This window comes from Gambusia affinis, linkage group LG10 (assembly GCF_019740435.1).
Source record: "Gambusia affinis linkage group LG10, SWU_Gaff_1.0, whole genome shotgun sequence".
Classification (NCBI taxonomy): Eukaryota; Metazoa; Chordata; class Actinopteri; order Cyprinodontiformes; family Poeciliidae; genus Gambusia; species Gambusia affinis.
The window spans coordinates 17,727,593-17,755,529 of NC_057877.1; the positions used below are offsets into that span (position 1 = coordinate 17,727,593).

The 27,937-nt window shown below is 38.2% G+C and overlaps 1 protein-coding gene across 3 annotated transcripts; it reads left to right on the forward strand.

The window, feature by feature from the left end:
• Positions 1 to 2,243: 2,243 nt before the first annotated feature.
• On the forward strand, positions 2,244 to 26,769 carry rubcn (rubicon autophagy regulator). 3 transcript variants are annotated; one of them, XM_044129235.1, is made up of 21 exons: positions 2,245 to 2,715; positions 5,364 to 5,517; positions 5,929 to 6,012; positions 6,979 to 7,138; positions 7,241 to 7,347; positions 7,496 to 7,745; positions 9,041 to 9,457; positions 11,241 to 11,336; positions 12,062 to 12,177; positions 12,269 to 12,467; positions 12,742 to 12,849; positions 13,579 to 13,653; positions 16,859 to 16,919; positions 17,304 to 17,436; positions 17,568 to 17,713; positions 18,099 to 18,163; positions 18,636 to 18,874; positions 20,072 to 20,133; positions 20,232 to 20,385; positions 21,082 to 21,175; positions 24,642 to 26,769. In XM_044129235.1, exons 1-21 carry the CDS (start codon positions 2,675 to 2,677, stop codon positions 24,776 to 24,778), a joined length of 2,898 nt encoding a protein of 965 aa, XP_043985170.1. In that variant the 5' UTR covers positions 2,245 to 2,674; the 3' UTR covers positions 24,779 to 26,769. The 3 variants fall into 3 exon arrangements, with proteins under 3 accessions (XP_043985171.1, XP_043985170.1, XP_043985172.1); XM_044129237.1 differs by lacking the exon at positions 2,245 to 2,715 and adding an exon at positions 5,014 to 5,198; XM_044129236.1 differs by lacking the exon at positions 13,579 to 13,653 and having other exon boundaries at positions 2,244 to 2,715.
• The last annotated feature ends 1,168 nt before the right edge of the window (positions 26,770 to 27,937 follow it).

Sequence of the window (27,937 nt, forward strand, 5' to 3'; positions counted from 1 at the left end):
TTGGCATAAAAGTGAAATCCAAAGCTCCATTTCAAACAAGCACTTGTTCGCCGTTAAATCCTGAGGCAGCATTCTGCATGGAGCAACAGGAAGAAGGAGAACTGAACTGTACAATGCGCTGGAAATGGATCCGTTCTGCAACTTGATTAAACAGCATGCTTTGCCTCATTTGGGGTTACATAGACCTGGTTGTGTCAACCTCCCACCACAGACCCGACTGTGAAAGATCAAACTCCAAGAGCAGCGCTATCAGGCTCTAAACAGCACGCTGTCGTAAACTGGATCAACCAGGCTTTGCGTCACAGTGGCAGACCTTCCTTTTCACATACTTTCCATAGATCAAGTGTGTTCATGCAGCGGCACTTCATAGTCATGAGTCACTTAGGCCTCATTAGCGTTGTGCAAGATTAGGGGAGGGTGTTTTTAATGTCACCATGAGCAAAGTGCTTCAGTATATTTAATACCATGAATGAATGAATGTTTCATGGCTTTATTCTCTCTTTGTCTCGACATGTTCTGGCTCCTGAAGCTCATTTTTCATATGTGACACATTAAACACTGCTGGCAGACAATGCAAATCTGTCTTTTGTGTATTATCATTTGATCTGGAGCAAACTATATAAAAGATTTATGGCATTAGTTTTCAGCCCAGATCTTTTTTTTTGTTACATAAGAATTTTAACACAGTTCCTGAGAGATTGCAAAGAGTGATTGTGAAGCAGTAAGGAGTCTCTGGTTTCATGTAATGTCATAGAAGACAATGGAAGGCTTAGTCAATCCAAGAATTCGTCATTTGTGCTGCTGATATTGTTCTGTGTCGTAAACACATGAGTTCATGTGTTTTATGCAAACACGGTCACTCATTCGGTCATATGCAGTCTCGCCTAATAAACATCCTGTAAAAGAAATTACATCCACTTTCAGTTGTGAAATTATTCTTTATGTCCTCATATTAATTCTGACTTCAAGTGTATAAAAACATGTCCTGCAATTATTTACTAGAAAAAAGACCCCCAGAAAAGCAGCATGTGATTCAAAGGCTTCTAAAATCATGAAAATGATGGGAAGTTATAAATTTCTGTTATTCTTTACCAGTGCCTCACTTTGTTATCAAGGATTTTAGGGCATTTCTTCTTTACAATATAGCTTAACTGCTTTCATGACCTGGTTTAAGTTCAAACTTTGGCCAAGGTCTTCTGACAGAAATCATTACTACTCCACAGTGGGTATGAGATGTTTGTGCAATTGCTGCCATTTTACACATACCACAAGATGTGCTATAAGGTCATTGCTGATAATTTTTAATTTTTTGACATTGCTCTAACACAGCTGCAAACTTCTTTTAGTATTTTAATTTAACTTTCCACTTACATACTATAGGACCAACAGGGATGTCTTCTTTGTCCACACACAGCTTTTCTATTTTGATTTAGTTTAAAATAATGAGAGCGTGGAGCCTGTTGTGTGGTTTTTGAGGTTAGGTTAAAATAATTGTAGAGTGTGGTAAAGAACAGGTGACTTTTAATATGTATCAATGCCCTAAAAACCCAAGAGTACGGCGTCTTCTTTCTATTCCAGTGGTATAATAAAAATAAACAGCTTGGTCCTGACACACCACTGCCATCTAATGATAGAAAAACATTTTTCTTAAGCCAACAGTTTGGTCCAGTTCAGCACAATGGCGCCATCTCCTGGACATAACATAATAGTAAACTTTCTAATGTGAATTAAAAAACAAACAAATAAACAAAAAGGAAACATGTTGACTTTTATATCTTCTCAAAAATAATTAGATTGCTGTTTCTGGAATTGTTTTAACCAGAACAGAATGAGTGAATCTAGAATATTTTTTAAAAACACGAAGAAAGGTACATGTGGCTCACAATAGTTGGGATTGGTTTCTATGTGAGCGAGAACAGGTTAAAATTTGCATTTATGGATCTAGTGTAAAGAAATGTTGCAACATTTTTTGTTTTTACAATTTGACATTCAAAAGACAAACTAAAACAAAATTTATAAATTATATAAAACAACTCTGTTGTATCATGGAGTTCTTTTTAAGTCAGCTTTTTCAACCATGATAAATTAAATAGCATATGTATTTTTTTTGCTTCTTGCAAAACTAATGGCTAAGTTATACCCCGTCATAAGTGTTATTTTGATGGACTAATGACATTGCTATTTTCAAACACCAGGGGGCAGTATCTGCCAAAGGTTCGCTTGGAAGCTGCGTAGAAAGGTCTAGAAAGCTAACCGGTAACTGATTACAGTACTTTAAAACCTCTTACTGGATAAACTGAAAACCTACTGAAATCAATTAAATATATTGATTTACATCCACCCTAAAAGGCTATACGAAACATACGAAACAAACCCGCCACTATCTAATTTTACAAGTTTTCCTTTTTCAGTGGAAAAGTAGGCAGGGCGGCGGCCGTTTGCACCGCCCACTCGCTGATGCAGCATCCGGCGATGAGATCTGATATGCGGCCTGTTGTGTTTTGATTATTGGCTCGGGTGTAGCAGGTACCACAGACATGGCGGCGGGAGACTCGGAGTTTAGGTGACTCCCTCCAAGAACCTCTGCAGTAGTTTAAACTTTTTTGAGCATAATATCATTGGAGTTAGCGGGAAGCTGGCATCTTTGGTGGGCAGTCGGCTCCGCCTGGAGGACATGATGGAGGTTACGGTGGAGGGAGAGGCGGAGGAGCGCAGGCAAGTGAGAACTTGGGCTGGGTGCATTACCTCCGGATGGCCGGGGGTTGGGTTTGTGTTTGGGTTTCGCCAGATAATTAGCACAACACAACTAAAACACGCATCGATATTCTTTTTTTTTTGTTGACTGTTTAGATAAAGGTGGTAAGAAATGTTTTCTTTTTGTTTTTGTTATTACAGAAGCGCCTTTAGCGTGAGTTTTAGCTGTGATGCTAAGGCTTAGTGGACATTTCTATCCAGACATTGAAATTGAAGCTGTTATCAGACACTGTTTGACTTCTTTGACAGTTTTGTTACGTTATCTATTTGAAACGAGTTCTAGTTATCCATTAGCTTTATTATTGCCAATTATTAACTAAGCTCTCATAGATAAATGCTAATCCTAGACAAATTGTGCTAGCAGCTAATGCTAACTGTCAAATAAGGTTTTGCAGGCTCTCCGTGATATTGTTGCCTTTAGACATACGAATTCGGACAGTTATGTTACTACTCACACTTTTTTCCCCAAGGTTTGACAAATATAATTCCAGTGAATGGTAATGTTAAAAAAAATCCAACTAATTAAGTTGTATTCTTAAGCAGATGGGGTTTTCTCAGTCAGTTCACATATTAGAAGATGTTTTAACTGTAAAATCTCTATCAATGTTTGACAAATTTCTACATGCACGTTCTCCGGCTTTTATACATAATCCGCTGTAATCTATTGAAAATGTCAACCGCCTCTTTGAGTTGGATTTTTAACAGAAGAGATTAACACTTGTGGTATTTATAACCTGCACAAAAACAGTGACATTTGTTCTTTTCTAGACCTGCAAGAACAAAGCTCAGTTCAATTAAAAATTACTTTATTAACTCCAGAGGCAAATTAAATGTTTTAACTTATACAATTTATTTAAAGAGTTGTTGTAAATGGCCTTAGGCAGGAAGGAACCTCTGTAGTTGTCTGTATTACAGCAAATCTAAAGAAACCGCTGATTAAAACTCTGTATGGTTCAACAGTTGTCCCCAGAACAGAACCATCCTTCATTATCAGGTTGTTGAGCCTTTTTAAGTCTCTGGTTCTGATGTTGCTCCCCAACATATGATAGCAGAAGAGATTTTACTCTTCACAGCAGATTTGTGGAGCTACAGCATCCTGTTGGAAGCACTGAAGGACCTAAACTTCTTTAAAAAGTACAGTCTGTTCTGTCTTTTCTTGTAAATTGCTACACTGTTGTGTCGACACTGTCCTCCATGTATTCTCCAAGTATGGAAATAGTTTTTGACCTGACCCTGTTTCTTCTGAAATGTACAATCTTCTCCTCTATTTTGTTCAAATTCAAGATAAGATGATTGTTCCCATGACATAAACTGATCCACCTGCTCTCTGTACTCAACTTCTCATTCATTTCTGAAACACCTGATGACTGCAGAATCTTCTGAGTATTTCTGCAGTTTTGGAGAATTGTTTGGGAGTTCCTACAGCTTGTTCTTGACACATCATCTGGGCTATTTTTTGTGACTTTCATTTACTGCTGCAGGATGACTTTCCAGGAGTGATTTTCCTTAGTTTTTGTTCCTCTTCTTTCCACCTCCAGCAAAAACAGATTTCTCTGCTCCTGTACAAGCCTTTAGACACACTCAGTCCTCTGTTGCTGCCTAACATCTGAAAGCTCTGCAGTATGTAACGAATGTTATCTAACTTTAAGCGAGTTACATGATGTGATTTAATTAGTGGCTGACCACAACAAGCTATTTCACACCACCAAGATTTATTCTCATAAATGTGACCCTCTGCTTTATCAGAGTTATCAGTTCTAGTCTGATAAAATGTGTATATACATTTAACATCCATTAGTCTATTTTAGATTTACATCGTGTGACATATCTGTCTGTCTTTTTCATAACCTAACAGAAACAGAAAGTTAGACCGTCCCCTCCAGATACCATCTACAGATTTGTTCTCCTCTTTCAGTCATGCATCTTTAGAAGTACTGGATTTAAACCAGCATGACTCTGAGCTGTAACTTATGTAAATGGTAAATGGACTGAACTTATATAGCTCTTTTCCAGTCATTTTGACCACTCGAAGCGCTTTACACTAGAGTCACATTCACCCATTCGCACTCACAAACACACACCCATTCATACACCGATACGCAGATCGGTAGGCAATTTGGGGTTAAGTGCCTTGCCCATGTGGCAGGAGGAAGCTGGAATCGAACCTACAATCTTCCGATTGCAAGACGACTACTCTACCATAGAGCCACAGTCGCCCCATGTAGTATCTCATACTGATAGAGCAACAGGGATTTCAATATGAACAATACAATATTGTAATTTAGAAAGTCGAATCAACAATGTTGAAGTTAATCTATAATCAAGTTATAGTGTAAAATGAGATATAAATTCCTAGATACCTTATGTTATGGGTAGAAATGGTTATAGATATAACATTTTCTCTGGGAAGCATTGAGTTGAACAGGACATCTATTCACTGGACTGTAAGTATTCATTAAGTTGCTGAGACATCCTTTTTATTTGTGGAATGTGTTTTCATCTGTTGAACCACATTGCTGTCACCAGCACTTCTTTACTTCCTTCCTTAACCTCCTCACCCTGCGTCTTTCCCCCCCCCTCTCCATCCTGGTTCCCTTTTGTGCTTCCAGGAGGGAGCAATGGAAGCTGCTGTCCAGCCTGAAGACCACGGTGGAGGGCCTCGTGTCCACCAACAACCCCAACGTCTGGTCGCGGTACGGCGGCCTGCAGAGGCTGCACAAGGACATGAACAACATCCTCAGTCACAGACTGAAAAACGAGCAGGTCAGGGGATGGAGCGTTGTTTCACACTTGAGCAGAAGTTGCAGCTTTTGGTCAACTTTGACATAACCATCAACTTGGCTAGCCAACTGAAACGTTATTGTGTCGACAAGTGATATGATTGAAAACACAACATGGGAAAGTTTTTTTTTTTTTCTTTTAGCCATTTTACAAAACATTTTTCTTAGTAATTCACCAAAGAACCTCACTAGAATTTAAGGAGGCCCTAATAATAATAATAATAATAATAAAGTGATACTGATACTGGCCATATTGCCTTAGACTTAACCAGCATTATTATTGTTATCAGGTAACATCCCACACTTTATTACAGCGGTGTTCTTTATAATTGCTTTTTGTTATTTATGAAAACTGACGTTTCTTAATGTTTCAAAAACTGTTTTACCATTGTAGATGTACTACAAGCAGCGAGACTACTGGCCTTTTGTTTGGTGTGTTCGCTACATCAGCCCCCACCTCGCCATGCACGTTGAACAGGTATGGGCTCCTCAGAGAGGGGAACAAAAGTGAAATCATAGCAGCAGGTTCAAATCTTTGGGGAAATTTACGGTAAATGTAAACTTAGAAAAAGAGAGGGTGATTTCTTTCAGTTCTGCATTTCCAATGTGCATATTACTAGACCTAGAAACTTTGTGTCAGTTTCTTGCTTGATGAGTTTGGAGGTTTCTTGAGAAAGTTAAGCTACGAGGACAATAGTTTGGCTAAAACTATTTTCCTTTTTAGTCAAAAAAATGATGATAATTTTTCTATATTTGTTTAAATATCAAAGTAGTTCTCTAGGCTTTGAACATATCTTTACTGCAAATTAGGACAATTTGCTGCGATGATATACCTCCTAATTTGATAATTTAAGACAGGAAAGCGATTTATTTCATGATACAGGATGAACAGGGATTCATCAATGAGATGAGGGCTAGTATAGCATCTAGTTTACTAAAGATAAAAATGATAATAATTTTAATTCATGCCAATGTGTTTTCTGTAGTGTGAATTAATTCACGTAAGTAAAAGGATGAAAATCTGCTTTAGAAAAAAAAAGTACATTTGGAGGGTCAAAAATCATTAATCATAAAAATATGTCAGGCATCCTAAATCTTCTTATGTAACTTGATAGGCGTGTTTCATTGTTATGTCATGTGGAGAATGAAATGAATCCCCAGCTGTGGAAACAGTTCTTTGTTTTTGTGGGATTTTTAAGCAACAGCTGAACTATTAGTTGCTGAAATGTAATTATCCTAATTTTTGCTAACGTTGCTGATTAGCAGGGCTTATCTGTGATGTAACACTCATGTGATCTCTTGCTTTCTGTTCTTGTTAGTTCAAGTTAAGTTCAGCTGTGCACCTAACAAAGTGCTCTGGCTGATTTCTAATGTTTTGTAGAGCTTCAAAATAAATAATACTTTTGCTTTGGATATATATATATTTTTTGTTTTCATTTTTCAGTTCAGTCACCTGGAGCCGGTTCTGAGCAGCGGGGTGCACACCGCCGGTGAGAGCCACAAGGCCGAGCGCTGGTTGCTGCACAGCTTGCAGGTTCATAAGCTGTCAGCTCAGCTCAAACCTCTGCTCAGGCATTTGGGAAACACACGGAAATATTACAACGGTGAGCGCAGTGGTTGGGAGTGAAAATCAAACACTGTTTACTCCTTCTGTGTTCTCCAGTGGTTCCTGTTTACATGGGTTTTTTTGTGTCCGTGCCCTTCAGACGATTCCTTCCTGCTGAGTGAGCCTCATGTGACGGCCATGTTTCAGTGTCTGGAGGCTGTGGAGCAGAATAATCCTAAACTACTGGCCCAAGTTGACACTGTTGGGGTGGGTTACTCAAGCTTTCACATGTGCTTTAAACTGTCTCTGTTTGGAAGAAATTAGTTCACTGATATCCATTAGTCAACTAAGGTTGAGTGTAATTTGTAGGAAGTATAAAAAGGAATCACCTCAAGTGTTAATTTCCTTCCTCCAGCTTTCCCCGCTGAAAGGTTCTCCGTGCCTTAGCCTGCTGAAGAGCCAGAGCTTGTGTGTGCTGCCTGGGGCCGGGGGGACCTGGAGGAACGCCGACACGGCTCCTGGAGGCGACTCTCTGAACCGCAGACTAACCACCTCAAACTGCTCTCTGCGAGAAGCGGTCGCAGCCAACCACAAGCCAGCAAACACTACAGCAGCTGGATCCCGAAAGGGCAGCAACATGAGTGAAGAAAGCATCAATACCAAGTGTAGGTTTTATGCGTCTCTGAATATATCTAAATCATGTTTTCAGGATGTACCAAAAGGGTTTATTAAAAGGTTGTCCTGTTCATTTATGTTTTTTCTTTGTAGTTATTAGAGTAAATATTAAATAGGTGAAAAATCTATTCTTTGTTTTTGGAGGGTGAGTTCATTGTCTTTCCTAATCATTGACAAAAGAACAAAGGTTATTGATCCATCCTTATTTCTCCTTTTCTGATGCCATTTTTTTTTGACTCGTCAATGATGTTATGCTACGCTAATAGTAGATGGTTTTTTCACACAAATTTCCAGCAAATGTTTGTAAACATATTGGCTATGTTGCTGTGAATTCACTGCAGTTTGTTTGTGAACTGACTGAACTAAACATACAGAAGGCTAATTGTTGGCGGATGAGATCAGTATTTGAGGAATGTGTGGACACAGCCACCTTATATCTGAACAGAAACTGTTTCGATGTTTTCTCAAGTAGGAAATGACATTTTTTATACTCTTCATCAAGATAGTATCAGGTTGAGTTTCTTTTATACATCAAGACAGAAAAGCTAGAGCTTTCTAAAATTTAGAATAGCTCAAATTTTTGAAATTTAGATTATTCTTGTATTTCTAAGTAATCAGGCAGATGCTTCTAGTACACAGCCAGAATCCCAACAAAGACAAGGAAGTGAAGTCTTACTGTTTGTGAAATGAGAGATTTTAAAACAGAAATTTTTAAGGCACTGGATTATCTCAGACCTACATACATTTCGGATTTGATTCTCAGGCGTTAACCGTGTACAGCGCTCAGATCATCAGATCTCTTCACTCAGTGTCCCAGAGCTATAGAGCTAGATGAGGAGAGGCGGCTCAACACTGGAACAAGTCGCCTAAAAACCTGAGCTGTGGAAAAACTAATGTCTTTTAAATTGGGACTCGAGAGATTCACTGCAACTTACCCATAAAAGTCAAAGTTTACATTCAGTTTAGTATCGTATTTTGTTTTTAACTCTAACACTTCTTTATTATTTAGTACTTAATACGTTTGTTTCTTACTTTTAATGTAATTTTTTTCACTCCTTTTTCTTTTCATGTGGTGTTGTACAGTTATGCTTTCCCTGCCTGAAATTTGCCATCAGTAACAACCGTAGCAGAGTTCACCTTTTTGCACAATATAATAATCAAAATAAACATGTTTTTTAACTCTTTAAATTAAAAGTAAATTTACTCTGCAATTTACTCTAAAAATTGCAGAGTAAATTTCTCTGCAATTTTCTGTGGTAATAATTTTGTTGATGCTGTGATGCAGACACTACCTCTCCGGCCAGCAGCGTGGAAACTCCGTGGGTGATCGTGTCCAGGCCGGGGGACGGTGAGCGAGGTGTGACGCCGTCTCCTGGATCAATTTCCGTCCCTCACATGTCCCTGTCGGAGTCCCCATCCTCCTCCGTTCAGCCCGAGGCCGGGGACTCCTGCGACTCCGACGATGGACCGGAGTATCTGGCTATCGGTAACCTGGGGCAACGCAGTCGTCGTGATTCCCGAAGCTCCATCCACAGCAGTGAGCAGGACCAGACAAAGGAACCCAGCACACAGCAGAGTTCCCAGACCTCGACCCCGCCGAGGTGCACGTCTTTCTCGGAGGGCCAGAGGGGCCCCGGTAGGGGGGCCAAAGGACACACCCGCTCGTTTTCAGACACGGGGATCTGTCAAAAACTCAGGAATGGTGAGTGACGAGGACTGAATGTGCCAGACGACTAAATGCTCAAATATATTAAATAATGAAATGGTTTTACTGATGACATCATGTAATGTTGAGCTGTTTTATTTGGATAGTTAGCTTACAGTAAAAATGAGGCGGATTCATTATCAGAGTGAGATGATTCGACTGTCCTCTGCTGGGTTCCTACACAATCCGGAATTCATTTGGAGTGTTTTTCAGATTTGGATGAAAATGTTTGGAAAAATATTTTTATATTCAGACTTCTAGACTATCTGTCTATCCATATTGCTATCCATCAATTCTTTTGCTCTGCTGGTTGGTCTGTCTTTCTGTTTGTCCATCTTTGATAACATGTAAAATATGTAGGAACCCTGACTTTGTGACTTCCTGCCTGAAAGCGTTAGAAAATTGACTTAACTTCTTCTGATTTGCTCAGATTTGTTTTCCCTTTCAGCTCCAGTTAAACTGTCTTTATCCTCTTATGTCTCTACTCTCTTTTCACTCTTTATGCGAAGGAGGGGGCCACAGAAAAATCACCATAATAATAGAGGATCCAGTAGCAGGTTGGCAGTGCAGTTGACCTGTACTCCCATCATGTGACCCCATTTCACCTACCCTTAATTTTTGTTTTACTGCATGTTTATGAACATTTCCTTCTCATTTCCAGTCTTGTGCTCAGTTTACAATTTGTTCCTCAGGAGCTGTATGTTATCTTATTTTTTTTAATTTTGATAAATTGTTTCAAGTTCATGAAACAAATGGTTACCTCCATTGCGACTTTTCTTTTCTTCATGCACGTATTTGGTTTCTATTTCCTGTCCCAGCATTTCATTGGAAATATTGGAGAGCTATGACATTTTTTATTTTACTTTTTTTTTTTTTTACGTTCAACAAGGTGAGGCAAAAAACTTTTACAATCAAAAATTCAGTAGTTTTTGTGATCAGGTCCAACATTTTATTTATTTTAAAACACTTTACTCCATAGTCCAAGTATGATAGTTTCTACTTCAGTTACAGCAAGTATTGAATTAATTTTCCTCAGTCTAGATATTTCTAATGGGGTCAGTTACTGGAAATTTCCACCAAATGTTGGCAACAGCCCACCTATAATTCAATCGAGGTAAATTCATCCCCACATTAAGTCATGGGTGGAATAACAGGTCTTAACACACGGGCTTCTGGTAAATATGTAAGGAAACAAAACTTGCTTAGTTAAAAACAACTTCCAGGCCTCTGTGGGGAAACTGAGTCACATGTTTTGCTGAGGAGTGATTTTGGCCCATTTGTCCACACAGACTGTCTTCAGTTCTTTCCATAGATTTTCAGTTGGAGTCAAAAAAGATGACTGACTCGTTCTGTCTGTTAAGAGCTTCCTTGACCGTGTGCTTGAGATTCCTATCTATCCTGGAAACCCACACTTGTTATCAAGAAAGGACTGAACTGTCCTTTTTTGAAAGACAGCCCACAATATGATGTTCCCACATGCAGACTGGACACATTTCTTTATTACAGACATGTGATGTGAATATCATGTCAATGGAAAGACTCGAAATGTATTTATTGAGGAAAATTGATGTTCAATGCTTATTTTAAATTATTTTACGTGTTTCTCCATGCAAGCAATATACATGATTTATATAAACAATGATCAAAAAGAAGTTAAGCAATTCATTGTCTTCACTCACTTTTTCATGCACGTTTCCATTAAAGATGTAGAATGCAGCTCAAAATGCAGCAAATAAGGAATTTTTATAGCTTATAAAAAACGTTTGTTTTTGTTTTTCAGAATCAGCAAGCGAAGACTCCAGCATGAAGGACTACAGTTCCTTCTCTCCCCAGCGCAGCAATACCAGCACCCCCAGTTCCCTTTACATGGAGTCCTGTGAGTCTCATATCCTGTCAGAAAAGATTAGTCTGTTCTTCACGTTCAGGTTTTACTGATATTTTGTTGTTTCTTAGTTGCGTTTGAAAGAAGCAGAAGTTTGTTTTTATTTTACTACACAACACATAATTAAACACATACCCGATAATTAATATATCGGGTATGACTAAGTACCTTTTTTGTTTTTTTTACAGAATTTTTTTTGTTTAGTTCAGATCAAGAGCTCCAAGTTTGCACTGCAGTGACACAATAAACCATAAAAGGAAATTTTCAGGAAATCTTTCTTGGAAGGAAAAGATTTTAATTTCTTTTTTAAGCTGACAAGAAAACATGAGATTCCCAGCAGGAAAAACATTTATTGTTTATGTGACTGTAAAATGACTTGCTGACGAATTCCATAAACTCAAAATACATTTTTATTTTGAGCTTCTGTTGATTGGATGACCTAAAAGTTGCCAATAATATTCCTCAAACCTTTTTGACAGGTTTTGGAAAAACTTAAAATAAATCACTTTAATTTATCTCAGAAGCAAAATCTTGCAGTGAAAAGTTTTAGAAAATTCATCCCTTTTAGTCTGCAGGGAATAAAAAACAACATGTTTATAAATGGCTTCGAGCAAATTCATAGATATAATAAGATGAAGCTTAATCAAACATAAAATCTTTTCCCTTGTTTGTGTGTTTTACATATTGACTTTAAGTTGTGCATACTGTGTTGACATCAGATGGGCCCAAGTACAGCAGCGTGCCTGATGGGATGTTCAGGAAGCCATCGAAGGGGCAGAGCCTCATCAGCTATCTGTCAGAGCAGGACTTTGGCAGCTGTGCTGACCTAGAAAAGGTAGAGTCCCGATTCACCTCGGGTCACGCTTTAGGAACGTGAAGAGTTTAATTTGGGAGATGACATGTTGGGTTTTATCCATGCTTTGCAGGAAAATGCTCATTTCAGCATCTCAGAGTCCCTCATCGCCGCCATTGAGCTGATGAAATACAACATGCTGCGCCAGGAGGAAGAGGGTGAGGAGGAGGGAGACAGTGACTCCGAGATTCAGCAGCTCAAACAAAAGATCCGTCTGAGGAGGCAGCAGATCCGCCGCAGCCGTCTGCCGCCCTACACAACCTCCCAGCACCGTACGCCAAGTTACAACTCAACACCCAGCTCTCTCTTAAAATATTCCACTGATTAGTATTTTACATGAAACTTGAATTCTGTAGATAACTGTTGGTATGGGGGAGCTTTAACATTCTTACCTCTATTACTTTCTGATGTGATGTGGGACAAAACATGAGAGAAAACCTAACAATCTTTTTTTTTACCAGTAAAGGGTTCTGCACATGTTCAGAAAAAAAGTCACATTTGTGATATTTTGTGCATAACTTGCTGAAACTATTTCCTTGTGCTCAGATTTCCACTCCACTGACAGCGGCGGCTCCAGGAGGAGCTCTCAGGACTCCTACCAGGGCCTGTCCGACTCCGGCTCGGCCGAGGAGGTGGAGGAATGTGAGCTGCAAGGTACAGAGAGGGAACGAGGGATAAGAACAAAAGAACTACAAATTTAATTGATGGTTTATTTTCTTCAAAAGAAAAGGTTGATCCGTTTCATCATTATAGTGAGGTGTAATTAAATAATGCAGGGGATCGACTTCACTTCTGGCTGCTTTCAAAGATCAAAGTGTATTACTTTAATCTAAATAGAAAATATTTTCTTTAATTTATATCCTTCCCAAAGCTTTTTTTTATAAATTGATTTTTCCCCCCTCCATTTTCTTCATGATTCATCATCTTATAACATCATTGGCTGCTCACCAACCAGCTTTTATTATCTCCTATAACCTGTAGGTCAGAGTACAGCGGCCAGTCTGCTGATTGGATGTAAAATATTCCTACTGGTGACACGTGAGGAGCCCATTAGGGGCTCATATCGGAGCTTTGGCCGTAAAAGCTTCATAAAACCTCCCGTCATCTGAAAACATGAGATGATTAACAGAACATCTACATTTAAACATGCATTATGTCGATAATTAATGATTCTCTTGGATGCGTGCTCATTAAACCTCGGTGTGTTTCATTACATTTTTCAGTACTGTTGATTTATTAACTCTTGACCTTCACAGCTCCCTTCTCAGTGCAGACTGTGTTTGGCTTGAACACTTACACACCTCTGTGTCCAGTGGTGAAATGTCTGAGTGGGTGTGCTCCTGTGGGCAGTGACGGTGCTGAGTGTTAGTTTCTGTCTCTCAGATGGCTGTGAGGGTCAATCCCTGCTGGCGGTGTCCCAGAGCGGCCTCTCCTTGTCACTCGCCTCCCTCTTCTCAGGTATCTGCTGGCTGATTCGCAGCCGACGCAGTTTTGTACTGCTATACACAGAGAGGAAGCGGGTGGCTCTGATCCAAACTGAAAAAAAATACCAGCTTCAAACTTCACTGGACTTTTTGAAGAGTCTGTAATTTATATTAACTTTGACAAGTATTCATACCGCTTGACTTGTTCAAACCACATATTTATATGTACTTGAAATTTAAACAGGCGATGGACTGTAATTGTGAACTGAAATGAAAGTGGCATAGTTTTTGTTAAAGTAACCTGGGAAGTCTGACACATTTTTAGAGTCAATAGAATAGAAATTGTCCCAAGTGGAGAAATTCAGGTGTAACAGCAGCAAAGTGACAGAACATTGAGACATGTAGTTTAATGCAAAGATTAAAAAAATGTAAACTTAAGAACGATATACTGTACAGTGAGAGCTAGATTATAACATAAACATAAATGGCGTACTCCACCCGGTGTCCAATAGTTTGTACAACAACCTCAGCTTGTCTTTAATAAGTTTTCACGTCTAATTTAAAATTTCAGATTTGAATGAAACTTGTGCAGACCCGCTTCCAAGTCTTTCCACAGATTCATAATTGGATGGTTACGCTTTGCCATGTGCCATTACAGTGTAGCTTTTATCTTTATGCTAGTTGTCCGACTTTGAAGCTGAAGCTTTACTCCTGTAGCGAGTTTTTTGCTGAGTCTGAGGCATTTTCTTGTTGCATAGCCTCCTCTGTCTCGCTGTCAGCTCTTTAACTTTTCCTGCTTTGAAAAGTGTCCCCAAAGCATGATGCTGCCACCACCATCTTTGTTTGGGGGGCTCTACAGTGCAAGATTATAATCCTGACCAGAAAACCTTCTTTAACAGTTTTTGCTCACCACTTGCTTCAGATTTTTGTTTAAAAACAAAACAAAAAAAAACCCTCAAAAGATAATTTATCATTTTTCTTCAACTGCACCAGGTTTTATTTTATTTAAGTGTTATGAGTTATTTTGAAAGTTACTATAAATTCATCTTAAAGCACATTTCTATTATGATAGTATTATGTGATGGTATTTCTTTTCTGCTGGACTTGTGATATAGTTTGTAGTTGTACACAACAATTAGAAGGTTGTAGGAAAAGTACGGAAAAAATAAATATGCCTTTTCTTTTAATTCAATTTACAATGGCCATGTCTCGTTTATTCTAAAAGAATAATTACTGGAAGTAAGACGCCTGATCATTAGGCTCAAAATTGTGAGTTATAATTTGGTAATAAATAGACATATTGGAACATCTACAATGTTCCACCAACTGCAAAATTAGAGAGTGATTTGAGTTTTTTTCTGTTGAAGTAGCCGTTAATAGTGAGATTAGTTGCTGCGTTACTCCATCTTGTTTGGAGACGAGCCAGCTGCCTCCTCACCTGAGTTGACCTGTGTGTTTGTTACTGTGTGTCAAGGCTTTGGTTGTGCAGGAGACGGGTGTGCCTGTATCTGTCGGCTTTAAAGGAGGAGATGAGTGAAACAAGTTGCATCATGCTGTAACTGTAGCTTCTTCCATTATCATAATCCATCCACTTCATTATTTTATGTTTTATTTATAGTAGTGAGTATTTATAATCCTCTTGTACATGTCCTACTCATTTTGTTCTTTTTTTTTCCAACAAAGGTAAACACTGTGACTTGTATGTACTGGGATTTAATATCTAAAATAGGAAGCAACATATTAAGTGTTCACTGTTTTTTTTTTAATAATAAAAACCTGCAGTTATTTTCTGCTTCATGCAATTTAAAGCATCACTCACCTAGATGGTAGATTCCTCAAAAAAAAAGTCTCGTAATTTTTCTGCTATGATTGCACCTCACTCCTCTTTTTGCCACAGACTAAAATCGTCATGTGTCAAATCGTCATGTGACCTGCCTGAATAATCAACACAAACAGAGCCGTCGTCTCACGCTAACTCAGCCAAATCAAACTCTGTTTTTCTAATTATGCAGATGGTTTTCTCTGCAGAGCTAAAAAGCCTTTTTATTGACTTGATAACCGGCTCTTGCTGCTGAGAACATCTATTGTACATGTGTAAGGCTCTGAGTGTAATCTGTGCTACGTGACAACAAGCCGAAATGTTGATCCTGCGATAAAGAGAAACAGATATGAAGCAAAAACCCCTGCAGGCGTTCTCCTGCTCTGCCATACCTGTTCTACTTATTTCCTTTCCTTGGTGATGTAGAAGAATCTGTCGAGCTTCTGCTGCATACTCCTGCTTTAATTTAATAATCAATGAATTTTAAATTTTTTTTTTCCCTTTTCAGTAGACTCCTTATTTTGTAAAGTTTAAGTGGTATAATGCTTCAATTTAACTCTCTAATGACTTTTTGTACTCCTCCTGTAGCTAACTCTCTTTCTTTTAACGTCCTGATGGGGAAACAAAGCTAATGAGAAACTTCTTCCAGCTTTTGCTTCTAACTTGCTGTAGAATTATTTTCCTGCTATTTGTAGCATTGAAGTGTTTAAATCCCTGAGATACTTTGAATATTTTATGGTACAATGTCCTTTACAATTCGTAGCACCTCTGGTAGAGATCTGTACGAGTGTAAAATAAATAAAATAAAATTTAGAAGATCTTTATTTGATATCCTTTGCTATGAATGGTGGCAAAATAAACAGTTGTTTATTCAGTCTTTAAACACCATTTGTTACTTGAATGAGATGTTCATTTATCTTTCCCATTTTGAAGATTGGATAATATATTTACACTGCCTTTGGGAGTTGCTATCTATTAAAATTTTGTTGTGTTGCTTTGCACAATGACAATAAAGAAATTCAAATTTTATTTCACTTTATATTTATTCCCCCAGGAAACAAGTCACAACCTTTACTAATTTAAAAGTTTCTCAACACTCTGGTCAGCTTTAAATTAGTTTTAAAGTACTAAAATGCTTCAGATTCATTCATTAATTAGGAATTGTTAGGCGCTTCTCTGGTTGTGGCAGTATCTAAGTTTGTAAAAACAGTTTCATATTCAATCCAAGATTTATTTATTTTACTGCTCTTAACTAGTCTCTACCAGTGGTGCAAAAAAAGTGAGGATACTTTGTTTAGCAGGTTAAAACTTGTAAACCTCTGCTGTTTACAGAGGTTTACAAGTTCTTATCTACAGGAAGCATGCAGCTTCCTGCAGATAAGATCTGATTAAACCGCTCTGTTCTCGCTGTGTTTTTTAGATGCAGATATAAAGCGCAGTGTAAGCTCCAGTGGCAGGTCCTTCCTGAGCTCAGAATCCATGTAAGTTATATCTGTGTGCATTAACTCAAAGTCTTTTTGTTCCAAGGTATTTTTGAAATTTTTTCTATTTGACCTTTCTAATTATTTTTATTCACTGTAAGGTTTTTTTTTTTTTTTTTTTTTTTTTTTGTATTTCAGAAATTTTAATCTCTTTTCAGAAAAAGGGAACTGGTAGAATGAAACCAGAGAAAACCCCTCATCTATCCTCCAGAGACTTTTTCAGGAGCTTCCATTTTCTATCAATTTCCACCTTTCTGCACCATTAACCAGACTCAGGGTTTTTTTTGCGCTTCTGTTGATTAGCAGAGAACAGGTGTGGCAATAGCATTTTTTTTTCCCTTTTTAAGAGGTATTTACATGTTGTTCCTATTGTTTTTTCTTTAGCTCTCCCTCCTTCCTCCAGTCTAACTCAGCTGAGTCGGTGGCGATGGGTTTGCTCAGGCAGTTCGAGGGCATGCAGCTTCCTGCAGCTTCAGAGCTAGACTGGCTGGTTCCAGAGCACGATGCTCCACAGAAGGTGCAGCATCTCATTTTAATCTGAACTAAAACATGATGGTCCCTCATACAATATTTATAGGTTTTGTGTTTTGCAAACATGTTTTGAAAAGCAGTGGAGCATAATTAAGCTTCACTCTTGTCTCCTACCAGCTGCTGCCTATTCCCGACTCTCTGCCCATCTCTCCTGATGACGGAGAGCATGCAGATATCTACAAGTTGAGGATTCGCGTTCGAGGCAACCTTGAGTGGGCGCCGCCGAGACCACAAATCATCTTCAACATTCACCCTGCACCAAAGTCCGTAAACATAAGTTCTTCCTCATTTTGCTGCCTTTTTAAACATGTTGTTTTGATCGTTATTTACTTGAAAAGCTTTTCATAAAATTTATTGACTTTGTTGCAACATGTGGAGCTTAATTATCTCAGAGCTACCTGCCAAATAAGACTGTAACAAACACTGGGGATTATTTAAAATAGTTGAAATCTAAACTTTAAACGCGAGATAAAGTCAAGCACTAACAAGCAAATATTTTTCGTTATGCTAAATTGTAAACCAGTATTCTTTGTGTTCACATTTAAAGATATTTCTAAAAATCATTTGAAAATTGATTGTAGATGTCAGTTTGCATAAAGTCACTGCAATCTAAATAGCCAAATTGTTTGGTGTTTTGTTTCATTTCAGGAGAAAGATCATTGTTGCCAAGCAGAACTATCGTTGTGCTGGATGCGGCACCAGAATTGACCCAGGTATGACCTGCAGTCACAGTAATACTAATGCACAGCTGGAAATAAAGTACAAGATGGCTTTAAATTGCGTTTTACCTTTCTGACATTTCCAACACATGAAGACATCATATATCTACTGCTAAGTCCTGCTTAACAGACTTATTGACACTTCATTTATAGTCTGTTTCTATGTTTTTCTTTTTTTTCTTCACATTTCTTTGAAAAATTGTTTGGTTTTAATAGCTTCATTCATCATCTCAATTATTTTAATAGCTACTTTCTGATACTAAAAATACTCTTTTTGTTTCTGCATTATAGTTACAGTCGTCAGTTTGTTTGTCACCTGTTTGAGCCAATCAGACTGATCAGACTCCCATATTTTTTTTTTTTGTCTTAATTGGTCAAAGTTATACAAAAGTGACAATTAGATTTTTTTTGTTTGATTACGTCTTCTCTCCTCCTGTTGTGTTTCTGCTGGCTGCCCTCGCCTCAGACTACATCAAGCGACTGCGATACTGCGAGTACCTCGGCCGCTACTTCTGCCAGTGCTGCCACGAGAACGCCCAGGCGGTCGTACCCGGCCGAGTTCTCAGAAAGTGGGACTTCAGCAAGTACTACGTCAGCAACTTCGCCCGAGACCTGTTGTGCAAGATTTCAGGAGACCCTCTGTTCAACCCAAGTGACATCAACAACGGCTTGTACAAGAAGATCAAGTCTCTGGAGTCTGTCAGGGTGAGTTCAGAGGCAGTAACATTTCCCATGCTGATGTTTATGAAGATTCACGGGTTGCATTCAGCTAGAGGAGATATTTCTTCCCCTCACAAACATCCCAGCGGGAGGAATATCAAGTCCTTAAAGAGTGACATAACAAACTTGTGACCTGCTGCATTTTGAGTAATGAGTTGGAATGAATAGAGACATTCAGCATTTATCAGCTGTAGTTAAAATGATGCTAAAAAAAAGTTTCTAAATGCTGCTTCAGTGCCACACAGCATTACAGAGCTAAAGAAATGGCCAGAAACAGGATTTGAATGTTTCTCACGCAGCTCAGTGAAAAACGGATTCTTCCTGAAGAATGTTATTTTTTTTTTTTTTTAAACCACCAAGAATATCTAAGGTTTACGTTATTGTGTTTTTACCTTAAAGTAAATTTAATCTGCAGTGAGGCAACCTATACTTCTCAGCACTAAAGTTTATGCCTAATAATTAAAAAGAAATGACCCCAAAATAAAAAGAAAAGCTCAAAACGTATTCAATAAATAAATTGATAAAATTTAAGTGTTAAAATCTGTTTTTGTAGCTGTTTCTATATATTTTTTTCATCATTAGGATTTAGACTTTGCTGTTAACATTTAGTTAAAGTTCATTAATCAGCTGACTAGATCACTTGACTCTCTCAGGGTTTTCTTTGAGAGATGAACTGATTGAAGGAAAGCATGATGATGTTTAGACTCCCAGGAGCCAGACTTTACTGAAGTTTTTTATGAGTATTTTGATGCTTTTTGGACATATTTCAAAGTTTTTGCTGCTTTTTTTTTTTTTACTCTATTTTGGTCCTGTCCAGATAATTTATTATTTGCTGAAGTCTTACCCTTGCTTGTTTAGAAGGAGCAGTCAATGTGTCTCTGAAAAATTACCTTTTTAAAATGGCTCCTTATGCCTTTTCTGCTTCCTCTGATTTCAGTTTTAGCTGTTTTCACATTTGTGATGGTGAAAATGGCAAAATTTGAGTCTTCCTCCTTCAGTAATAGCGTCCATACTGAAGAGTGTTGTGGATAACATGAGCTTGTAGCGCTTACTGAATGGAAAAGGGTTGGATTTGGATTTCAGCAGTGCTCTAGACCAGAAGCTTTTTAAAGCTGTTTAATTCTATTAATGTATTTTTTTTTCCTGTTGAATACGTGAATAACCTTTTTTTTTCTTCTTCAGGTTTTAAGAATGCAACTTTTTCACATGAAAAATCTCTTCAAGACTTGTCGCTTTGCCAGAGGGTAAGCCTCTCTGTTCACATTAACCAAAGCCTGTTCGGGATGGAAAAAGCTCCTGGACTGGAGAACATCAACCTTTTGCTTCTGCGTCTTCCTCTCAGGGTTCTTGACCAGTTCGACGGCGTCCCAGGTCACCTGACCGAGGACCTTCACCTTTTCTCGCTCGACGATCTCACTGCTGTTCGCAACGGAGAACTGGCCCCCCGGTTGAAAGAGCTCCTGAAGCTTGGTACCATGCATGTAGCTGGTTGCGTGGTAAGGCAGCTGCTATGGCAACTGGTTGATTTCATATTGGTGCTGCAATTATTGATTATTATAGTTATCGCTTATTCTGATGATTAACTGGATAAAAGTATAAATTGGTACATTCAGCAGATTTTTCAATTAAACACTTAAGCCTTTTCGACAGTATAATAAATACTTTAGAGGAGAAATTTATTTTTTTCATTTCTGTTTTCAGATGGAAAAAATGCAATAAAGCAGCATTGCTAGAGTGTATACTCTATCATTTGTAGTAAATGATGTGTCTTAAAAGTTCAGCCCTTTCTGCTTGCCTTAACATCAATACAGTGTAGGGTTGAATATTATTTGAATTAACTGATTAATAATTGGATTTCTATTTATTTATTTTTTTACAGAATTTAAATCAGGTGAAACTGAACTAATAATTCTGGGTTGAACATGTTTACAGAAGTAGTGTTTTTGGCAAAATGTTAATATTTTTTTGTACAGTTTCAATTTAATTGCTGCTCTGAGTGTGTTCTTTTAGCATAATGGACTTATGAGCCTGCATACTTCAGCTTAACAATTAATGGATCACTAAATCAGTTGACGATTACTTCAATAATCGCTTCATCACGATTAACCCGATTAATCGTTTCAGCCTTACTTCACATTGTCAGGTACTTCTCCCAGTTGTTTTTAATCACTTTTGCCTTCCCTCTCCTTCAGTTGTGTCAGGCGAAGGGCTTTGTCTGCGAGTTCTGCAACAACGATAAAGACATCATCTTCCCCTTCCAGCTCAGCAAGTGCCAGCGCTGCGAAGGTGAGCCCTCAAGACCCCAGTCCTCCCGCATTTCCTTTCTACTAAATTGGAGAGACTGGAAGATCCCGACCCCTCGTAGGCTGGCAAGAGCGCTTTCCAGTGACAGGAAAGAAGGGGAGGGCGGAGAGGAGCTGGGGGTAGATCAGGAGGTGAACAGCGGAGAGCAGCAGGATGGAGGAAATAAACAGAAGGAGGATTCCAGGGATTCATCCGCGAGAGAGGGAACGCTTCAGCATTTTAGTTCTGGGAACATGGTTTACTCAGTTCCCCGGATTATGGGAAGTGAGAAGCAACAGGAGAAGATAAGGAGAGTTGAAAAGGATAGGCAGGAAGAGCTTGAGAGCAAGGGAAGTGAAGGCGAACATGCAAGAAGAGAAAAAGTGAGTTTGTTGAAGGCTCTACGAATAAAGAGATTAAATCAAGACAGAAGTGATAGTGAAAAGTGCAGCAGCCTGGAGAGTTTGGATGAAGCAGGACAGGAGGGGAAAGGGCGCAGGAGTAATCGAGAAAAGGGTTTCTCAAAAAGAGACGATGAGAATGAACAAGAAATGGAATCGAAAGAGGAAGAAGGAGATGAAGAGTGTATAAAAAGATCACTGGTAAAAATAGAGGAGGAAGAGAACGCTCAGAAAGACACAGATTCAGTTAAAACTGAAAAATTTTCCGTCTTCAAACTACTGAAACCACATCAGCTACCAAGTGTTTTTTCCAAACACAAAAGCAAGGAGGAGAAGGAAGGAGAGAGCGGCGAAAGTGACATGGTAGTAAATACTGAGGTGGTGAAGGAAGAGCGAGAGGGTACAGCAGATGCAGCCGAGACGAAATGGAGAAATCGAAAAACCCGCAAAGCCAGGAGATTAACTAAAGGCAGGAAGAGCAGGGTGAGTGGAGGGGAGGATGGAGCGTTGACAGAGGAGAACAGAGAGACTGAGGATGGAGGTGAAGGAGTTGGAGGTCAAGAGTAGATGCTGAGGAATATTTCTTTATCTGCAAAGATTAATAAAACCTGTTTCTTGAAATTATAGAGGACTATTTTGTTATAACTGCCAGGTAAAAGTACAAGCCGTATACAAAACGGTTTAAGACTTTATATTTTTATTTAAGATTTTTTTCCATTTATTACACATTTTACACTTTTCTAAATTTTCTCTCTGGTTTTACTGGGTTTTTTTTTGATGGTCAATTTAGAGACTTGAGATTTTGACTGTTTTTCTAGATAGAGCAATATCCTTGCCAAACTCTGTTCAATTCAAAGCCATGTTCTGCTGTATGTTTATTTGGAGAAAATGAGTTTAAAACTAGGGCTGTCCTGATTAAGAGTTTTTCTGTTTTAAAAAAATATTAATCTGAGTCGATGAAGCCAAAACAGAGTACCAGCTTCCTGTTTTTTTAAAACCAATTCCACGTGTGTTATGACTCGGCAGCATTACAGTGCAGTAAATCCTGCACTATTACAGTGTTGCATCGTCTGCATTACTGTGAATGTGTAGCATTTAACTCACTTACCAGTAATCTTCTGGAAGGTCCTCTCCTATGCTTTTCTTAACAGCGACAGAATTTCTACTGGACAGATTCAATAAGCTCTTAAACATGGTTAACAAAGAAAATCTACTAATGCAACATATCTTTGTCATTTGCTTCCAACCATTTATCTGACTTGACACAGCTTCTGTGTCAGTCATATTGCAAAATTGTATTTTTATCCTCAACAGCTTTAGCCAACTAACCAATGCTTCACTAACAGCCATAATATTTGCTCTCTATTTTGATACAGAAATTAACTCTGTGTAGACGAGACTTGTGGGTAAATCGTCATATTGGTGGCAGGATATCCTAATAGAAACAACACTAAGTTGTCCTGGGTGGTTCGCCAAACAGGCTAGGACTGCATCTGTGCACATGTCTACCACTGTTACAGAAGTGATGTACACCATATGACGCCATGTTAGTCATATGGTGTCATATAACACCATATTACTAACAACAGCAATACTTAATCCTGTGCTACGGTGTGCACAGATCATGTTTCATTCACATCGGTATGCTAGCTGCTTGAAAGCGATGGCTTAATTTTTTACTTTTTTTTTCACAGATGATCAGTCGATTCTTAATGTGCCGTCATGGCACTGTTTAGGTCTGTTAATTACACACCTTTGATCCCAATACACAAGCATTATGCAGTATGGGATTGTATCAGGAGTTTCAGTCAAGTCTTTATAGACATGACAGGGCTTAATTTTCAACAAAATCCCTATAATTTCTTCACAATTAGACCCGCTTAATATGTATATTCAGTATGTTACATTAGATTTATGATATTGATCGACAGTCAATAACTGATTGAATCGGGACATCCCTAGCCTCTTTATTAGGAACTTTTTAATGTATTGTCATTTGTTGAATCCACTCTAAAGGTGTATAAAACTCTAATTTGGTGTGTTATGGGACAGTGGGTGGAGCAGTAGCTTGAGCATCATGGTTCTTTTGGAAATATTCTCAACCATTTTAGACATCTCTCACTGCTGTTTCGCACCCTTATGATCTTCTTGTGGTGTGGGAGTCTTTACCTTTTCTTCTTTTACTGTTTTGAGTTCCTGGTGTTACTGGGCTGGTGTTGGTTTTGGCTCTTCTGGTTGCACAGCTGGTGGTGGGTAGATATTTTGCCAGATGGTGGTGGACATTTTAGTTTTGGTTCCAGAAGGTATTGCTGTCATATTTTCTTCTGTTTAGCTTTGAATGGCTGCCTTCAGTAGAAAAGTAATGCTGCTAAATGACGTCACGGAAGGAGTGCGTCCCCCCTGTCATGTTTACAGTTTTAAACTCCTTTTGGTTCTGAATTTCAAAATGGACGCCTGACAGAGTTGGTTTCTACTCATGTGTTTCTGCCTGAGCAAGTGGAGGAATTTAGTTCGATCACTTGCGTTGTTCTCTATTTGATTTTTTTTAATATGCTAGTTTTTGGTTTGCTGTTAGAGTTCATCTGTGATGTTGAAGAGATTATTTATGCCTTGTACAGTTGTGGCTTTTTATTTATTTTTTTTAATCTTCATTTCAGCATGAAATAAACATGTTTTCAATTCACTTTGAGTTTCATCTCATGAATCCATCATCTTAGACATGTTGTTTTTCACATTATCTCGTATGAGGGCAAATTAAATTAAGTGCTGCACAGGTTGAAACTGCTTTCACGGCTAATGAGTATCAGGACGAGTCTGCAGGTTTAATGTCAAGGCTCTCAGGGCATGAACTGCTTCCTCCCATCTGCCTCGCTGCCTTTCACCTCTGTGCCTTTTATACTCCCGTCCTCCCTCAGCTCTGCTTCTGATTGGCTCCAGTTTTTCTTGGGCAACTTGCCTTATGGTGTGCAAACTGGTTGAACCTGTTTGCAGCTGGCTTCTGCATGCCGTCCGATCATGTGATTGTCTTTATGCCTGCTAATGTTCCTATGTTCCTCCTCCCCTTTCAGAGTGCCACGCCTGTTACCATCAGAGCTGCTTCAGGACAGGTAAAGACTGCCCCCGCTGTAGGCGGCTGGCGGAGCGCCGGGAGAGGATGGCGCGCAGAAACATGGAGGAGCAAGAGGACGAAGGAGGAGGGACTTAGTGCCGGCAACATGGTGACCTCAGGAAAGAAGAGGAAGAAGTGGAGGACAAATTGATGATGATTGTAGTCTCTGACCTTCTCCCCTGTCTTTAACTCATTCCTCTCAGATCACCAGAGAAAATTGTTTTCGACAGGATCGCCACGTATGGAAGTGGAGTTTTGAGATGAATGTTTTCTACAAGCCCCTTCGAGATATGCACTTTATTTTTATTAATGCTTGAAAAGTATATCGATTATTATGCAAATTTAATTTAATTTTTTCCCACAATGTCGAAAAAAACAACTAATAAGGCGTTCTTTAAAATTGACACGTTGAAGATTTAATTAAACCTAACAAGCTAACAATTCAGCCTTTACGCCTCAAAAAAGTTTAATTGCTTTGATTAAAAATGATTTTAAGTGAATTATATTTGTGTAACTCTTCTCCTCCTTACCAGCTGTCCTCAACAGTGCTGAATCATTCCTGAACAAATAGACCAGCTCTGCATGAGAGATCAAACCTGCGGCCTTGCACAGTTACTTGACTCTTATCATTTTTCAGTTTTATGTGCAACACGAGCCAAAGACCATTTTTAACTTTCAGCACCTGTGTGTTGTGATATTTGTTGTGAAATGTAACCAATCTGTCAACATAATAAGAGTTATTTAATTTAACCTGAGGCTTCTTCCTCTTTACACATACTGGTAAGATGCTTATTTTATTACTTGACATTTTGTTTTGTTGACACCTAACATGGCAGGATAAATTTATTTGTGAGAATAACACTGGAAGTTTAAAAATGCATAACTTTTAAGATTTGACGAATAATAATAGTTTAAATGGTCTTTTCAGGTGCAGTTTTATTTGGATATTAAGAAAATATTTACCATGTACTTTTCTATTTTTTGAGCCTTATATTTTCTGTTTTATGCTGTTTTAGACTCTTTTGTGACCAATGAGCATATAATGGAAACAATGGTGGAGTCTCTCAGCAAAGCTGAATTTGCAGGAACGGGAACAGGAGTCATTGTTGCAAACGTTATCGGTAAAACTGGAAATGATCAGTTGTCCTGCTGCTCGGGTTGTGTGTGTGGGTGTGTGTGTGTGTGTGTGTGGTGGACTTTGAGTGAGTGCTGGTGTGCATATCTACCTGCTGCCCTTACTAATTTCTATTGCTGCAGCTTTTGAGATAGCCGCGTGTTTGGTTCTTTGCCCTGATCCGGTGTGTTCTGGTGGAGTTTGGATGTAATTCTGCTAATGTTTGTTTATAGAACATGAACTTTGAGCTTGAAATGTTACTGACTAATGATGCCTGAAGCGGTTTTGTTCTAATGTTCTAATAACGTAATTCATCACTTTCTTAAGTTAAACAGTTTTTACTCAAGTTTTAGCAAATTGGCTTACTGCATTAGAGGTGAAGTTTGAAATTATTGTCACATTCATGTTGGGTTTTGTGACTTTTTTTTTTTTTTCCCAGGTAACTCCATGTGTTGTCTAAAGAAATGAGATTAGGTGAAAAATTGCATTTTAGACTTTTTAGACATGTTTTTTTGCACTTATGTTAACAATTAGATTTTCATATTTTTCATTTGTGGACCAGTATAAATTCGCAGAAATGTATGTTATATTTATTCTTGAGGTTTCAAATGACTAACAAATAGTTCTTCTTGTTATAAATTAGATCAGCATAAATAGTCTTAACTGGATAAATAGTACATCAAATTAGTCTCATTACTAACAGCTAATCTCTTCAAAATGGATCCCATTCATTATTTATGCACTAGATTTTTCTTCTTTTTACTAAAGAAACTTTTCAGTTTAAAGCTTTTGAACAAAGTATCCGCCCAGCTCCTCTGATCAGCTTTGTTTTGGACCTGCCTTTGCTATGGAGGAGTGAAGAGGTTTAAAGTGCACTACAGAGTTAAAAACTTTTATTAAAAATGTTAATTGTTCTTGATTTGCTTTGAGTATGTAATGATGTTCACAATAAATGACTGGCAAGACTGTTAAACACTTGTGTCACTCGGTGTTCTTTGACGTTTAAAATGTTTTCAGGTTATCTTTAGCTAATGCGTTTTATTACATTTAAGCTCCTCCAGATTTTAGAGCTTTAACTGATATTTAACAGGTTTTGTTCTGCATATAATACGTGCAAATTACAAAAATGCAAAGCTGTGTTAAATGTTAGCGAATAAAAGTGGCTATTAAGTTTGAATATGTCAGACTGCTTAGCTTTTTCTGACTGAAGTACTTAAATAATCATTTTAACATTAAAATTGACTCGAATTTTATTCTTATCACTTCCCACATTTTGTAGACAGTGGTGCCATCTAGTGGTGGCAGTGTGACTGAAATATACTTTAATTTATTACAAACATGGAATCAAATGAATTTATACGTTTTAACATAAATTTTTACAAACTCCTAATTCAAACATAACATGACCATGGCCAGTTTTACATTGGAGCAGCCTCCTGGGTGTTGACAGAAGTCATCTGAATTATACAAAATGTGCTCATGTTGCAGATTTTTATATCACGTTGATAGCCATAAACAAGCTAGCTAAAGATCAGAGATAAGAGGGCGGCCATTAGATGTCTCTTCTGTCCTTTAGAATGAAACCACTCCAGAGTCAGAAATGGCTCTTAAAACCAGGAGGTGATTGTCTGTGTTTTTATTTTTTGTTAATCTACATACAGTAGCATGAACTGCATCAACATTGTGGCAGCATGTTGGAGCAGCTCTGATTTGGACTTTTTGTATGCTAAATATTTTTTATTAGCTTCAAACTATTTTCATTACATTTTTAAATGGGCTGTAAATCTTTATTTTCCATATTTAGTGAAAGGGCTCACTCTGCTAGTCCATTTTCTTCTTTATACATTTTAACTTAATTTCCTCAGTTTTCAGAGCTTTTCTTTTAGCTTTTTTTCTAGATAAGTTTTTTGTTGTAGCAGTGGTTACGAACTACTGTCAAATGTGGCTCTTTGAGCTGAAAAAGGTTGCTGACACCTGACTTAGACAGGTGGTCAAAGGAAGCAGCCATAAACATTTTCACTGGTATAGACTAGTTTAGACAGTTAGCTACTGACTGCTATGCTGAATACAGTCAGTAAGGTGAGACCAGAACCGTCACAACAAAACCTAGACAGAAGCCAAGGTAGTGGACTGCAGTTGAA